The sequence below is a fragment of the Musa acuminata genome, chromosome BXJ1-5 (genome assembly GCF_036884655.1).
Source record: "Musa acuminata AAA Group cultivar baxijiao chromosome BXJ1-5, Cavendish_Baxijiao_AAA, whole genome shotgun sequence".
Lineage (NCBI taxonomy): Eukaryota > Viridiplantae > Streptophyta > Magnoliopsida > Zingiberales > Musaceae > Musa > Musa acuminata.
In genome coordinates, this window is record NC_088331.1 from 9,244,788 (window position 1) to 9,262,500 (window position 17,713).

The window sequence follows — 17,713 nt, forward strand, 5'->3', positions numbered from 1 at the left end:
ATCATGTTAGACTGATCTCAACGTCTACGATATTTTCTCCTACAACTATCTAACATAATATATATCGATGTTATGGTTTTCTCTTATGCTTTTGATATCAAAGCTCGCCAGGTGTATCAGAAGGCTTATGTGAAGTCATCATCGAACAAACACTTCAGTGACACTTTATTTTTGTTTGTTGTAGAACTTGCTTATTTGACGATGGTAGACGAGAAATGCGATGTATGCCCAACTTAAATTGTATACCGCCGGTCGGATTCCGAGAAGATGAAAAAGACATGCTTACACTGCCATATGTCAAGGCAATATGGACCCATTGAAATCTTGTCTTGTCCTTTCAATCTCATTCATATTTTGGCAGGGTTGACTTGACTTGACTTGAGGTATACAAATTGACTTGACATGCTTACACTGCCATAAGGCAAGGCAATATGGTCCCATTGAAATCTTGGCTCATCCTTTCAATCTCATTCAGCTCGTTCATATTTGGACGGTTGACTTGACTTGACTTGAGGTATACAAATTAATATGATTGACTTGATTTGACTTGACTTGAGGTATACAAATTAGGTGGGATTTTAATCTCCCAAAGAAAAAGAAGTTTTTGTACTTGATTTGTTGAGTTATTAGTTTTTCCTTTCTTTGGAAAAACAAGAAAAAAAAACTACGAGCAACGGAAGAGCATGATTCAACATACAAGTTGTTCTCTCCCATGATTTATCAACTTAATTGCTGATCCGGCAAAATACACCACCACCAAAAGTTCGTGTGTAAAATATCTCTCTCCGTCCTTTATATATCCACTTGATTGACAAAGCCACTCTAAGGAGAATTAATGTGGAGCACGTCAAACACGACAAAGGGATCCACCAAACATTGATCTCTCTACACCAGCATCTTCTACTTTGGTTTGATACCATGCAACGTGCATGACACGGAGCATTCAACACATCATCTTTTTGTGAAACAAAATTTTCATGGTGATCTTTGTAAGTTTTTAATCTCTCCTCAAAACATTTGTAGTCTATTTATTGAGTTATTATTTTTTTTTTTTTTTAAAAGAAAATTTGACGATGAAAGGGGAAGCACATAATTCAACATTGATGTCATCCTCTCGTATGGCTTATCAACTTAATTGCTGATGTAACAAAATATAAAACCATCAAATTCCTTTCTAAAATATCTTTCTTCTTCTCTTACATATCCGCTTGATCGCTAATATAGCAACGTTTTGTGATCCATCACAAGGTGATCTCTCCATTTATATCCTTTAATTTTTGTGGACAGTACGATACCATACATAATACGGTAAAAGTATTCACCCGTAGACCTCCCGTGGATAGTGACATCTTTCTAATCATTTGATCATAAACAAATATGAGTCCCATTAAAATCTTGGCTCGAATCTCATTCATTACCACTCATATTTGGACAAGATTGATATAATCCAAAAGTAATATGTCTCAACTATAATTTTGACATTTCGTATAAATCCTTTTATCTCCTTCTCACACAACGAGTACTTAGCAACTTTGTAGAAAGGACCCTCAAAGTTGGTATGGTTGAGTTGACTTGACCTGAGAGGTATATATATATATATATATATATATGTATATATGTATATATATGTATATATGTATATATATGTATATATGTATATATATGTATATATGTATGTATATATGTATATACCAAACTATTCGCCTTCTTGTCTTGCTGTATGTTGCACTTATGGCATCTCAGCTTCACAAAACTTTGCTTTGTGCCACTTTGCTGCTGCTGCTATTGCTTCCCCGTGTTCCTCTTGTCAAAGCTTCACTCGGATCCCAAGGGAGGGCGTTGCTCCACTGGAAAGCCACTCTTCGGAGTCGTCAATCCCTGAGATCTTGGAACCTCAATTCTAGTCCTTGCAATTGGACCGGAGTTACTTGCAATTACCCCGTCGCAGGTAGAGGGCGTTCGGCGATCACCGAGATATCCCTGCCGAGCATGGGCTTGGCAGGGCCACTTGATGCTCTTGACTTTTCGACTTTGGGATCGCTTCTCCGTCTCAATCTCTCCTACAATCAGCTCGGTGGGGTAATTCCTCCGACCATCTCCGCTCTCTCCAGGCTCGTATCTCTTGATCTCACCAGCAATTGGTTCACAAGCAAAATCCCAGTTGGGATGGGCTCCATGAAAGAGCTTCAATTCTTGAGTCTTTGTCGTAATCAAATAGTTGGTGCTATACCTCCATCTCTTAGCAACCTCACCAGCCTTGTGTCCTTGTCCCTGAAAGATAACAAGCTTATGAGTGTCATTCCTAAGGAGTTAGGGAGGCTCCACAAGTTGATGTATCTGGATATTGGGGTCAATAGGTTATCTGGTTCAATCCCTTTTAGTTTAGGAAATTTGACAAAGCTCTACCACTTGGATCTCTACCAAAATCAATTGACTGGAGTCATTCCTCAAGAATTGAAAAATCTAATTAATCTCGCTTACTTATCAATCTCCAATAATAATCTAACAGGCAGAGTTCTATCTTCTTTCCGAAACCAAACCAAGCTACAATCATTTTTGCTATCAGAAAATCAGCTCTCAGGTTCTATTCCTTTTGAGATTGGAAATTTTATCGAGGTTACAATTCTCAACTTCTCGAAAAATCTATTAATAAATTCAATTCCTTTTTCTATAGCAAATATGACCAAATTAAAGTCGCTCGACCTTAGTGATAATCAATTGTCTGGTTCTATTCCATTTGAAATTGGAAATCTAGGTAAGATCAACAATCTAGATCTCTCCAAAAACCTATTATTAGGTTCTATTCCTTTATCTATGGAAAACTTAACCCAACTCAATTTCTTGCATCTTGGTAGCAACCAGCTTTGTTGTCCAATCCCTTCCTCTCTGGGGAGATTGACCAAGCTTAATGAACTACTCCTCGAACAGAACCAAATCTCCGGGTCTATCCCATCTAGTCTTGGAAACCTGACCCAACTTCAATTCTTATCGCTCGAGGTGAACCAGCTCTCTGGCTCATTCCCTCGGTCGCTTGGTATGTTAAGCAAACTCAGATATCTATGTGTACTCATTAATCTGTTGTCTGGACCTTTGCCTATGGAGATCAACAATATTACTGGACTGATATCACTCCAGTTGTCAAAAAATAACTTTTTCGGTTATTTACCACCAGACATATGCAAAGGTGGAGCCCTAAAGTACCTCACTCTTTACATGAACAACTTCCAAGGCCCCATTCCTACGTCCTTGAAGAATTGTACCAGATTAGTGAGGGTCCGTCTTGAACACAACCAACTCACCGGGGATGTATCTCAATATCTTGGAGTGTATCCCCATCTTTCTTATATGGATTTGAGCTTCAATCTATTCTCCGGTACACTCTCACCGGACTGGGCAAAATGGCACGATCTAACGCGCTTGAGAATCTCAAATAACAACATCTCCGGAGTCATACCTACCGAGTTTGGGCAGTTGACGAAACTGGAAGACCTGGACCTCTCTTCCAACTACCTACAAGGAGAGATCCCAAAGAGCTTCGGCAGCTTAACCCTTCTCTACAATCTGAGCTTGAGCAACAACCAACTCGTCGGTCAGGTGCCTCTGGAGTTTGGAATGCTGTCCAATCTTCGACTGCTTGATCTCTCATCCAATAACTTGGCAGGAAGAATCCCAGATCAATTAGGCAACTGCACGAACCTCGGATCGTTGAAGCTTAACAACAACAACTTCAGTGGAACCATTCCTTTGGCCATTGGTAATCTGGTGTACCTTCAAGACACCTTTGACGTCAGCCACAACTCACTAACAGGGGAGGTTCCATCCCAACTCAGCAAATTGGTGATGCTGCAAAGCCTGAATCTATCGCATAATTCCTTGTCGGGTCATCTTCCATCTTCGCTAACGTATATGACGAGCTTGTCTACCGTAGATGTATCCTACAATGAACTGGGCGGCCCTATTCCCGATAGCCCAGCTTTCCGAAGAGCCCCAGCGGAGTGGTTTTCCCATAACATTGATCTGTGTGGAGTTGTTCGAGGATTGCCTCAGTGTGTCACACTCGGTACTCCAACAAAAGATGACCGAAGCAAGCGCCACAAAGTGGTTGTAATAGCCATCATTGCTTCCGTCGTCTTCTTCCTTCTCCTGTTTATATTCATCGGAGTTGCTTTACGATTCCACAAGAGAAAGAAGCAGCCGGTACCTGTCGATGATAATCACATCATAGAAGGTGCATTCTCTATATTGAATTTTGATGGAAGAGATGTATACAAGGACATCATCGAAGCCACCGAAGATTTCGATGCCAAATACTGTATCGGAAGCGGTGCATACGGCAGTGTCTACAGAGCAGAGTTAGCAAGTGGGGAGCTGCTAGCGGTGAAGAAGATTCACCTACCAGACACTGAACATACATTCGACGAGCAACCCTTTCAAAATGAGATAGAAACTCGTACTCAAATCAGACATCGCAATATCGTCAAGCTTTACGGGTTCTGCTCCTCTCCCCGACACAAATTTCTTGTGTACGAGTACATGGAGAGAGGAAGTTTGGGATCTGTCCTCCGAAGTGATACTGCAGCCGAATTGGACTGGGTGAAGAGGGTGAGCATCGTGAAGGATGTTGCTCGTGCTCTGTTCTACATGCATCATGACTGCACACCACCTATCGTTCATCGAGATATTACCAGCAACAACATCCTACTTGATTCCGAATTCAACGCTTGTGTTTCCGACTTTGGAATTGCTCGACTACTGAAGCCGGATTCATCAAATTGGACCATGCTTGCAGGCACACGGGGTTACCTAGCACCAGGTAAGTTTCTCTCCCAGATTAATCCATTAAAGACAAATGATCCTAAATTTTGCATCCCCTATTCACTTACTGTTATATCGAAGCATACGTAGACTTAGTATTTGACAATCGTATATATTTTGGATATCTTTATAAATTGGAAGTTTCATCTATTTGTTGTTGCTGTTTGCAGAGCTTGCTTACACAATGAGAGTAACCACCAAATGTGATGTGTACAGCTTTGGTGTGGTCACGCTTGAGTTGCTAGTAGGAGCATATGGAGAAGAACTCATCTCCATTCTGTCATCTCCGTCTGGTAACAATGTCTTCGTGAAAGATGCATTAGACCAACGTCTATCACTTCCTGTGGCTCGAGTTGCAGATGAAGTAATTGCAGTCTTAACAGCGGCACTAAGTTGTGCCAACAACAGCCCAGAATCTCGCCCAACGATGAAGCAAGTTTATGAAAATATAGGTTCTGTCAAGACACCACAGGGCTGTGGATCTCTTGATGTGCTGAGGCTTTCCGACTTGATCAATGCAGACATATGATCGAACAAAAGAATTGATGTCAATCAACTTTTTACCGTTTTCAGCTCACATCGAGGCTAACTTAGGCATCAGAATGATCAGGTTAAGAAACCCACTCGCAATCTCGATTTTCATTTAAATCGTATTCCGAGAAGATGATATAGACATGCTTAAACTGCCATATGGCAAGGCAATATGGTCCCATTGAAATCTTGGCTCGTCCTTTCAATCTCATTCAGCTTGTTCATATTTGGACAGGGTTGACTTGACTTGACTTGAGGTATACAAATAAATATGATTGACTTGACGTATACAAATTAAGTGTGCATTTAATCTCCGAAAGAAAGAGAAGTTTTTGTACTTGATTTGTTGAGTCATTAGTTTTTCCTTTCTTTGGAAAAAGAAGAAAAAAAACTGACGAGCAACGGAAGAGCATAATTCAACATACAAGTTATTCTCTCACATGATTTATCAACTTAATTGCTGATCCAGCAAAATACATCCCCACCAAAAGTTCCTGTGTAAAATATCTCTCTCCGTCCTTTATATATCCACTTGATTGACAAAGCCAATCTAAGGAGAATTACCGTGGAGCACATCAAATACGACAAAGGGATCCACCAAACATTGATCTCTCCACACCAGCATCTTTCTACATTGTTACGATGCCATGCAACGTGCATGACACGGAGCATTCAACACATCATCTTTTTGTGAAACAAAATTTTCATGGTGATCTTTGTAAGTTTTTAATCTCTCCTCAAAACATTTGTAGTCGATTTATTGAGTTATTATTTTTTTTAGAAAAAAAAAAGAAAATTTGACGATGATAGGGGAAGCATATTATTCAACATTGATGTCGTCCTCTCAAATTGCTGATATAACAAAATACGAAACCATCAAATTCCTGTCTAAAATATATTTCTTCCTCTCTTACATATTCTATTGATTGCTAATATAGCAACGTTTTGTAATTGACACAATGAAAAAAAGTTACTCTAAAAAGAATTAACATGAAAAGAGTGGCACGTCTAACACGGCCAGAGATCCACCGCACATTGATCTTCTCTCCATCTGTATTTTTTCTATTTTAGTGGACAGTACAATAGCATGCATTACACGGCGACGGCATAGTAGTCACCACATCATCTCGTCTCGGAGACCTCTCCGGAGACTTGTGACATTGCTGTATAATTCGTTTAATAAGAGTACTGAAAAAGTAATTTGCATGCCAAAGTGAAAATATGGTAGCAGAAAAAATGTCTAAGCGGCATGAATACCACTGTATGTCATGATCATCAGAATGGAATTTTGAGTCATAGTGGTGGAATTCTGGTGACGGACGCATGCAGTGAGAGAATAGGTCATTAATATTGAGATGCACTCATTAATGTGTATCCCCTAATAGATACCTTATCTCTTTGCTCAAGGACCATGAAACAGAAAAACACATATTTGCCTTCTTGTCTTGCTGATCGATAGGGTTGATGGGGTGACATATAGTGATCGATAGGGCTGACGTGGAATAATCCATCAGTAAATTATAAAAAAATGTGGATTAACAAGGGATGAGGAGTTTTTCTCTCAAGTCAATCATCATCAGGTGTGAAAGTAGAGTGACCTGACCAAAAGTCTCCAAAGCTATATATGTAGAGAGCTCAACCGTTGATGTGGAACTCCTTAAAGTAATAGTGAAGTGCTCCCCAAATATTTGCAAGAAAAGATCAATAATGGATCTCTATAATGCTTAGGTCAATATGAGCTTGAAATAGAACGGTTAAAGGGTAGAAATATGAGAAGAGAGAAAAAAACTAACAATTTATAGTTGAGGTACTCTAACCACTTACAGTTAGAATAATCATCGATATAACTCAGAGTAATAATATAGTTGATTTGGCATGATAATAACCGATGTATTGTAGAAATATGATCGAACACATGGTCTTTTTTTTTTCCTAGGCCTCTTTCTTGAGGCTTGTTAGGTATTATTTATATATATATTATTATGTCTTATAAGTGGCTTGGTTGTATAATATTGTCCAACGATGAATGAAATAGACTTTTGCAAGTATTTATTAACCGAGATGGAGAGAACCAAAAAAAAAAAATCATATAGATCAATAATCAAATAACGTAGCAAAAAGTTGTTGCAAGATTAAATGTAGCCGGACAAATCTCACTTATATTCATAGAAAAAATTAAATTCTTCATAATATATGAGATCAATTGTAAGACTCTTGAGTTATCCTTGCTTAAGTATAACTCCCCTTGCATACTCTCTTATATAAACTTGAAAAATTTTTCTCTCAACTTTCTTTAGATCTACAACTCTGCCGAAAATGTTGGATTACATTTTACTTTTATTCATGTAGAACTTATTTATTTGACTAAGGTGGACGAGATTTGTAATGTATGGTGTAACTTAAACCGTATTGCATGGGTCTGATTTTGATAAGATGATGTAGACATACCTATATAATAATTTGACAGGTAAATATGGGTTCGATTGAAATCTTAATTTATTCTTGTAATCTTATTCATTCTGACAGGACTGATATAATCCAAAAAATAATATATCTCTATTATAATTTGGATATTATGTATGAATCCTTATCTCCTTCTCACACAACCGAATGTTTAACAAACTTTTAGAAAAATTCATCAAGTTGGTATGGTTGAGTTACTTCGACCCGAGAGGTATAAGCATGTGATATATATATATATATATATATATATATATATATATATATATATATATATATATATATATATATATATATATATATGTATGTATATATATATATATATATATATATATATATATGTATGTATATATATATATATATATATATATATATATTTATGTATATATATATATATATGTATATATATATATATTTATATTTATATATGTATATATATATATGTATGTATATATATGGTGGTATATCTTTTTGTGGAAACAAAATTTTCATAATAATCTTTACAAGTTTTTAATCTCCAACAAAAGGAAACATTTGTACTCGATTTGTTGAGTTACTAGCTATCATTGCGTCGTTTCTTTTTATTTCTCTTGCTTATATTCATCGGAGCTGCCTTGCGATTCCAGAAGAGAGAAGCAGACAGTACCTGCTGATAATAATATCTTTTTATTTATCTATGTTGAATTTGGATGCAAGAGACATATAAAAGGGCATCATCGAAGCCACCGAAGATTTCGTTGCCAAATTCTATATCGGAAGAGGTGCATATTGGCAGAGTCTAGAGAGCAGAGTTTAATAAAAGCATATTGGTTTCATTCTGCAGCGTGTTTAATAAAACCATCGGTTGGCAGAGTCTAGAGAGCAAATCATGGACGCTTGAAAATTTGATTTGCTTGTACTATATGCTTTACACTTTCTTGAGAATTTGTGTAGGTTATTAAATGAAGGCTGAGGGATGATTGGTTTCTGATTTGTGCCTGCCCGCCATGACTGCTCTGCAACGGAGGCATGACAGAGAGCCGACCGATGAGTAGGAATTCATTCGCAGCAACCAGCAGATTTGTATGTGTTGTGTGCTTTAGTGATTTCGTTACGTAATCAATAGCTCATGCATCCATTAAATATTATCAAATGAAATCTCCTACATCATTTCCACGAATCAGAGCAACGAGCTTCCTATTCTCACGGTTTAGCATATGGGATTGCTATGCTGCTTAGAGTAATATTTAAAGCAATAGGAGGGAGGAATAGCGTTCGTATGATGCAATGCAATGGTTGTCTGATTCAGTGGCTCGAGACTACGCTGCTCTTGGAAACTACCAACTCCCTGTTTACTACAATTATAAAATCATCATGTCGTCAAAGAGAAAAGGATAAGGGAAAAGAATATGCATTATTAGCTCGTTTCATCGTTCCACGTTAGAGATGAAGAGGAGCGTGACAGAGTTAGCGTCTCGAGCAATGGAATCTTTCTTCTCCCAGAAATCTCTCCCCGGCCTTCTTCTTCTCTTGCTTGTCTTCTCAGTTTCTCCGAAGCCGGCATCGACTTCGCTTGCATCGCAAGGTCGAGTGCTCCTCCAATGGAAAGCCACCCTCCGAAGCCAACAATCACTTCGATCTTGGAACCTCAGCACCAGCCCATGCATCTGGAGAGGCATAACCTGCAGCCTCCGGCGTCACAGGGTGATCACCGAGGTTAATCTGCCGAGCATGGTTTTGGATGGGCCACTCCACACTCTCAACTTCTCCGCCTTGCATCACTGACCGGCCTCAATCTCACGTTCAACAGGCTCAGCGGGCAGATCCCTCCCACCATCTTCACTCTCTCTGAGCTCATCTCTTTTGATGTCCAAGGAAACGACATCAAAAGATAAAAACAATAAAAACAGAATCCTGTTGGGGACCATCCTGTGGCAATTAAAATAGAATACTATGATACAATTAAAAAGAATCATTTCGATCAAGTGATGTAGTATTTAAATAAGAGAATTGACATAGAATACTTACAAGATATTCCCAAGTATATACTCCTTCTATCTTACTTCATAAACTATGGTCCTATTTATAGGATCTAATGGTAACTATCTCACTTCATCATATCACCGATTGAATTAGATATAGAAACTACTCTATAACCTCTAGATCATAGGTCACTTTTTGAAACATGTCTAAAACTACTCAGAGCATGATAACTACCCAGATAACTACTATGAATCAATTCTCAACACTCTCCCTTGATTCATAGTTATATATACTGATTTACAACATGAAATAAACATACTTTTGAATTGGAATTGACTTGGTGAGGATATTCGTAAGTTGTTAATCTATTCTGTAATACTTTATTGCTATAGCTCCACTTGCTACAAGATCTCGGATGAAATGATAGCATGTTTCTAGATGCTTGGTTCTTCTTTGAAATGTTAGATTCTTCATTATAATTATGACTTTGTTGTTATTGTATGACTTATTGGTATAACAACTTTGTTGTTATTGTATGACTTATTATTATAACAACAGACGATCGAAGCAGGAGCCACAAAATTGTTATAATAGTAGCAATCATTGCTCCTATGGTCTTCTTCCTTCTCTTGTTTATATTCATTGGAGCTGCTTTACGATTCCACAAGACAAAGAAGCCGTCAGTACCTGTTGATAATAATCACATCAAAGGAGGTGCATTCTGTATATTGAATTTTGTTGGAAGAGACGTATGCAAGGACATCTTGTATCATAGCTTAGTTAACTAATAGATATCAATGTTTAATCTCTGTCCAGATCATAGTCAAACAGCCAAAAGTGATTATTATGACCAAATTAAAAAATTCATAGTCAAACACACAAAAGTGTCTTGTCTCTATATCTCTCGTTTATCATAACCCTGAAACTCAATGTGTATTTATATAAATAAATTTTAATTCACAAAGATTTTTAATTTAATTAGAACTCCTCAAATTAATTTAAATATAATTATAATTTTTTAAAATACTTATCAATCCTAATAAATCAGAAATTGTAATCTTTGAAGTTGTGATGAGACTTTAGAGTAAAGTTCTTGAGATCCAGAATTTTGGATGTCTTGATCATAAAAAAAATAGCCTTAAAACATCATTTGTACTGATGCTTTATTTTTAGCTTAGGCTTCTCAAATCAAAGCTAGCTAGCTTAATTGTGACAAATCAATGTGGGTGTATCAGATGGCTCATGCAAAGTCACCGAACAAAAGTTAGGTGACATTTGTTTTTGTTTCCCTACAACTTGCTTATTTGAATAGGGTGGACGAGATTCGCAATGTATGCTCCAACGCCATGCTTCTGATTCCGACAAGATAATATCGATATATCTATAATATTATCTAATAATTTGACCATAAAACAAATATAGGTTCGATTGAAATCATAGCTCGTCTTGACAATCTCATTCGTTACTACTCATATTTGGACAAAATTAATATAATCTAAAAATAATACATCTTTATTATCATTTGGACATTGCTTATGAATCCTTATCTTCTTCTCACAATTCACTGAGCAACCTTCTTAAAAAATTCATCCAAGTTGATATGGTTGAGTTGACTTAACCTGGGAGGTATAATCATGTGATATATATATATATATATATATATATATATATATATATATATATATATATATATATATATATATATATACATACATATATATATATATACATGTATATATATATATATACATGTATATATATATATATACATGTATATATATATATGTATATATATATATATACATATATGTATATATATACATATATATACATATATGTATATATATACATATATATACATATATATATACATGTATATATATATATATATATACATATATATATATATATATATATATATATATATATATATATATATATATATATATCACAATATATTTTTTGGAAATATTTGTACTCGATTTGTTGAATTATTAATTTTTTGCTTTAGAAAAAGAAAGAAAAATTGGTGATCAAAGGGGACGCATATAATTAACATAGATGTCGTCCTCTCATGGCTTATCAACTTAATTGCTGATATAGTAAAATACAAAACTATCAAAATTCTTATCTAAAATATCTTTTTTCCTCTCTTACATATCCTCTTGATTGCTAATATAGCAACGTTTTATGTTTACACAATGAAAAAAAAGTTACTCTAAAGAGAATTAATGTGGAAAGAGTGGCACGTCTAACATGAATTGAGATCCATCACACGATTGATCTCTCCATCTATATTTTCCTATTTTAGTAGACAGTACGATACCATACATTACACGGCATAGTAATCACCACATCATCTCTTGTCTCGTAGACTTTTCGGTAAACTTATGACATCGCTGTAAGATTAGTTTAATCAGAGTACAAAAAAAAAGTAAATTGCATGCCAAAGACAAAAAATGGTAGCAGAGAAAAAGTCTTAAGCGGCTTGCATAGCACTAGATGTCATGACCAATGGAATTTTGAGTCATAGTTGTGGAATTCTGGTGATCGAAGCATGCATGCAGTGAGAGAATTGGTCAATGATATTGAGATGCACTCATTGATGTGTATCCCCTAATAAGGACCATGCAACAGAAAAACACATATTTGCCTTCTTGTCTTGCTGTATGGCTTCTCAGCTTCACAAACCTTTGCTTTGTGCCACTTTGCTGCTGCTGCTGCTGCTATTGCTTCCCCGTGTTCCTCTTGTCAAAGCTTCACTAGGATCCCAAGGGAGGGCGTTGCTCCACTGGAAAGCCACTCTTCAGAGTCGTCAATCCCTGAGATCTTGGAACCTCAATTCTAGTCCTTGCAATTGGACCGGAGTTACTTGCAATTATCCCGTCGCAGGTAGAGGGCGTTCGGCGATCACCGAGATATCCCTGCCGAGCATGGGCTTGGCAGGGCCACTTGATGCTCTTGACTTTTCGACTTTGGGATCGCTCCTCCGTCTCAATCTTTCCTACAATCAGTTCGGTGGAGTAATTCCTCCGGCCATCTCTGCTCTCTCCAGGCTCGTATCTCTTGATCTCACTAGCAATCAGTTCACAAGCAAAATCCCAGTTGGGATGGGCTCCATGAAAGAGCTTCGATTCCTGAGTCTTAGCCATAATCAAATGGTTGGTGCTATACCTCCATCTCTTTGCAACCTCACCGGCCTTATGTCCTTGCACCTGAAAGATAATAAGCTTGTGGGTGTCATTCCTAAGGAGTTAGGGAGATTCCAGGAGTTGATGTACTTGGATATTGGGGTTAATAGGCTATCTGGTTCAATCCCATCTAGTTTAGGAAATTTGATTATCTCTTCTTTTGGAAACCTAACCAAACTGCAATTTTTTTGGCTAGGGAGAAATAAACTCTCAGGTCCTATCCCTTTTGAGATTGGAAACCTAGTTGAGGTTACGGATCTCAACTTGTCAGAAAACCTATTAACCAATTCAATTCCTTCTTCTATAGGAAACATGACTAGATTAGAAAGACTTAGCCTTTGGGATAATCAATTATCTGGTTTTATTCCTTTTCAGATTGGGAATCTAATTGAAGTTACTAATCTCTCACTCTCAAAAAAAATTTTGACGGGTCCCATTCCTTCCTCTATAGGAAATATGACCAAATTAAAGATCCTTTACCTTTGGGATAATCAATTGTCTGATTTTATTCCTCGTGAGATTGGAAATCTAATTGAAGTTACTGATCTCATACTCTCAACGAATCTTTTGACGGGTCTCATCCCTTCCTCTATAGGAAACATGACTAAATTAAATATTTTTTATCTTTTGGATAATCAATTATCCGGTTTTATTCCTTTTGAGATTGGGAATCTAATTGAAGTTACTGATATAGCACTCTTCAAAAATCTACTGTCAGGTCCCGTCCCTTCCTCTATAGGAAATATGACTAAACTCGTGAAACTAGGTGTATATAATAATCAGTTGTCTGGACCTTTGCCTACGGAGATCAATAACATTCATGGACTGACATACCTAGTGTTGTCAAATAATAGCTTCTCTGGCTATTTACCCCAAGATATATGTAAAGGTGGAGCCCTACAATTCCTCATTCTTCAAATGAACAATTTCGAAGGTCCCATTCCCACGACCTTGAAAAATTGTACGACACTAGAAAGGGTCCGTCTTGAACACAACCAACTCACCGGAGATGTATCTCAATGTCTTGGAGTATATCCCTATCTTTCTTATATCGATTTGAGCTTCAATCAACTCTCCGGTACACTCTCACCAGACTGGGCAAAATGGCACAATCTGACGCTCTTCAGAATCTCAAATAACAACATCACCGGAGTCATACCCACCGAGTTTGGGCAGTTGACGAAACTGCAAGGGCTGGACCTCTCGGGCAACTACCTACAAGGAGAGATCCCAAAGAGCTTCGGCAGCTTAACCCTTCTATACAATCTGAGCTTGGGCAACAACCAACTCGTCGGCCAGGTGCCTTCGGAGTTTGGAATGCTGTCCAATCTTGAACTGCTTGATCTCTCATCCAACAACTTGGCAGGAAGATTCCCAGATCAATTAGGCAACTGCATGAAACTCCGATCGTTGAAGCTTAACAACAACAACTTCAGTGGAACCATTCCTTTGGCCATTGGTAATCTGGTGGTCCTTCAAGACACGTTTGACGTCAGCCACAACTCACTAACAGGGGAGATTCCATCCCAACTCAGCAAATTGGTGATGCTGCAAATCCTGAATCTATCGCATAATTCCTTGTCGGGTCATCTTCCATCTTCGCTAACGTATATGACGAGCTTGTCTACCGTAGATGTATCCTACAATGAACTGGACGGCCCTGTTCCTGATAGCCCAGCTTTCCGAAGAGCCCCGGCGGAGTGGTTTGCCCATAACAATGATCTGTGTGGAGTTGTTCGAGGATTGCCTCCGTGTGTTACACTCGGTACTCCAACGAAAGATGACCGAAGCAAGCGCCACAAAGTGGTTGTAATAGCCATCACTCCTTCCGTCGTCGTCTTCCTGCAGCTGCTTTTCAATTGCACAAGAGAAAGAAGCCGGCAGTACCGGTCGATGATAATCACATCAAAGAAGGTGCATTCTCTATATTGAATTTTGATGGAAGAGACGTATACAAGGACATCATCGAAGCCACCGAAGATTTCGATGCCAAGTACTGTATCGGAAGCGGTGCATACGGCAGTGTCTACAGAGCAGAGTTAGAAAGTGGGGAACTGCTAGCGGTGAAGAAGATTCATCTACCAGACACTGAAGGTACATGCGACGAGCAACCCTTTCAAACTGAGATACAAACTCTTACTCAAATTCGACATCGCAATATCGTCAAGCTTTACGGGTTCTGCTCCTCTCCCCGACGCAAATTTCTGGTGTACGAGTACATGGAGAGAGGAAGTCTGGGATCTGTCCTCCGAAGCGAGACGGCAGCTGAATTGGACTGGGTGAAGAGGGTGAGCATCGTGAAGGATGTCGCCTGTGCTTTATCCTACATGCATCATGACTGCACACCACCCATCGTTCATCGAGATATTACCAGCAACAACATCCTACTTGATTCCGAATTCAAGGCTTGTGTTTCCGACTTTGGAATTGCTCGACTATTGAAGCCGGATTCATCAAATTGGACCATGCTTGCAGGCACACGGGGTTACTTAGCACCAGGTAAGTTTCTCTCTCTCAGATCTTGTGCAAATTAATACTACCTGCTGCAATTGAGAACATCTTCAAATTATATTTCGGAGGAGATCTCTATGGATTGGCGGTTTGATCATTGGCTCTTGTTGTCTGCAGAGCTTGCATATACAATGAGAGTGACCACCCAATGCGACGTGTACAGTTTTGGAGTGGTGACGCTGGAGTTACTGATGGGAGAGTATGGAGAAGTGCTCATTTCCATTCTGTTGTCTTCACCGATCAACGATAGCTTTGTGAAAGATGTATTAGACCGACGTCTACCCGTTCCGGATGGTCAAGTTGCGGATGAAGTAGTTGCAATTTTGAGCTTGGCTCTTCGCAGTGTGGACAACCACCCCGAATCACGCCCGACAATGAAACAGGTCTCCGACAAGTTATGCGTGGTCAGAACACCCCCACCAAGCCTCCGATCTATTGATGCATTGAAGTTTTCTGACTTGATGAGCGTGGAGATATGATCTATATGCACTCCTCTGTGCCCCGATGCTTCTTTTGGACAGAATCGGTAGACTTTGTTTCCGTATGGCTTGCTTTATTAGTGGTTTCATTCTTCAGCGTGTTTAATAAAAGCATCGGATGGTAATCGATCTCTTTTCTAAATCTTGGACGCTTGAAAAGTTTGATTTTCTTTTACTATATGCTTTACACTTTCTTGAGAATTTGTGAAGGAAATTAAATGAAGGCTGAGGGATGATTGGTTTCTGATGTCTACCTGCCCACCATGACTGCTCTGCTACGGAGGCATGACAGAGGGCCGACCGATGAGTAGGAATTCATTCGTAGATTTGTATGTGTTGTGTGCTTTAGTGATTTCGTTACGTAATCAATAGCTCATGCATCCATTAAATATTATCAAATGAAATCTCCTACATCATTTCCACGAATCAGAGCAATGAGCTTCCTATTCTCACGGCTTAGCATATGGGATTGCTATGCTGCTTAGAGTAATATTTAAAGCAATAGGAGGGAGGAATAGCGTTCGTATGATGCAATGCAATGGTTGTCTGATTCAGTGGCTCGAGACTACGCTGCTATTGGCAACTACTAACTCCCTGTTTACTACAAATATAAAATGATCACGTCGTCAAAGAGAAAAGGATAAGGGAAAAGAATATGCATTATTAGCTCGTTTCATCGTTCCACATTAGAGGGAAAAGAATATACGTGACAGAGTTAGCGTGTCTAGCAATGGAATCTTTCTTCTCCCAGAAATCTCTCCACCGCCTTCTTCTTCTCTTGCTTGTCTTCTCAGTTTCTCCGAAGCTGGCATCGTCTTCGCTTGCATCGCAAGGTCGAGTGCTCCTTCAATGGAAAGCCAGCCTCAGAAGCCAACAATCACTTCGATATTGGAACCTCAGCACCAGCCCAAGCAGCTGGAGAGGCATAACCTGCAGCCTCCGGCGTCACAGGGTGATCACCGAGGTTAATCTGCCGAGCATGGGTTTGGATGGGCCACTCCACACTCTCAACTTCTCCGCTTTGCCATCACTGACCAGCCTCAATCTCACGTCCAACAGGCTCAGCGAGCAGATCCCTCCCACCATCTTCACTCTCTCTGAGCTCATCTCTTTTGATGTCCAAGGAAACGACTTCACGGGGACGATCCCAGCCAGGATCAGTTCTCTCACAAAGCTGAGATCCTTAAATCTCAGTGGAAATAAGATTAGTGGCTCCATCCCTCTTTCGTTAGGCAACATGACAAGCCTCGACTTCCTCACCCTGTCCGGAAATGGCTTCTCAGGAAGTATTCCTGAAGAAATGGGGGATCTCGAGAATCTCCAAGAGTTGGATCGCTCCGCAACTTTCTCACGGGATCAATCCCTCAAAGCCTGGGAAATTTGACTCAACTCTCCTTGTTGGATCTCTCTCTGAATCATTTATATGGATCTGTTCTTCCGACGCTGGGAAATCTTCGAAATCTTCTTGTCTTAAGCATCTTCAATTGATAAGGCATATTTCGGATCTCAGTCACGTCATGATTCATGCTACGATCTACCTCTAACGTCATCACATATGCAGACTAAGCATCACGTCACACCCTTGCAGATTCAACATAAGGGCTGCCTTCCTCCCACGCCGAGCTGAAGCTCATACAAGAAGGCATCCTTTCGACAAGTCCCGTCCCGAAAAAACTCGAGACAGTGTCGCATGGTGCCGTTCCGCACATACCGGATAGAGGCTGCACGAAGATACGAACTCGCCACTCGGGGGGGTCGGCTGCT

The 17,713-nt window shown here is 39.0% G+C and overlaps 2 protein-coding genes across 2 annotated transcripts; both read left to right on the forward strand.

Moving 5' to 3' along the window:
* Nucleotides 1-1,729: 1,729 nt before the first annotated feature.
* On the forward strand, nucleotides 1,730-5,392 carry LOC135674969 (probable leucine-rich repeat receptor-like protein kinase At1g35710). The gene is made up of 2 exons (XM_065185233.1): nucleotides 1,730-4,813; nucleotides 4,986-5,392. The coding sequence occupies exons 1-2, from the start codon at nucleotides 1,732-1,734 to the stop codon at nucleotides 5,342-5,344; spliced, it is 3,441 nt and encodes a 1,146-aa protein (XP_065041305.1). The 5' UTR covers nucleotides 1,730-1,731; the 3' UTR covers nucleotides 5,345-5,392.
* A 7,045-nt stretch (nucleotides 5,393-12,437) lies between these two features.
* On the forward strand, nucleotides 12,438-16,150 carry LOC135675234 (MDIS1-interacting receptor like kinase 2-like). Its single transcript, XM_065185511.1, has 4 exons — nucleotides 12,438-13,077; nucleotides 14,053-14,683; nucleotides 14,743-15,458; nucleotides 15,588-16,150. Exons 1-4 carry the CDS (start codon nucleotides 12,438-12,440, stop codon nucleotides 15,947-15,949), a joined length of 2,349 nt encoding a protein of 782 aa, XP_065041583.1. The 3' UTR covers nucleotides 15,950-16,150.
* The last annotated feature ends 1,563 nt before the right edge of the window (nucleotides 16,151-17,713 follow it).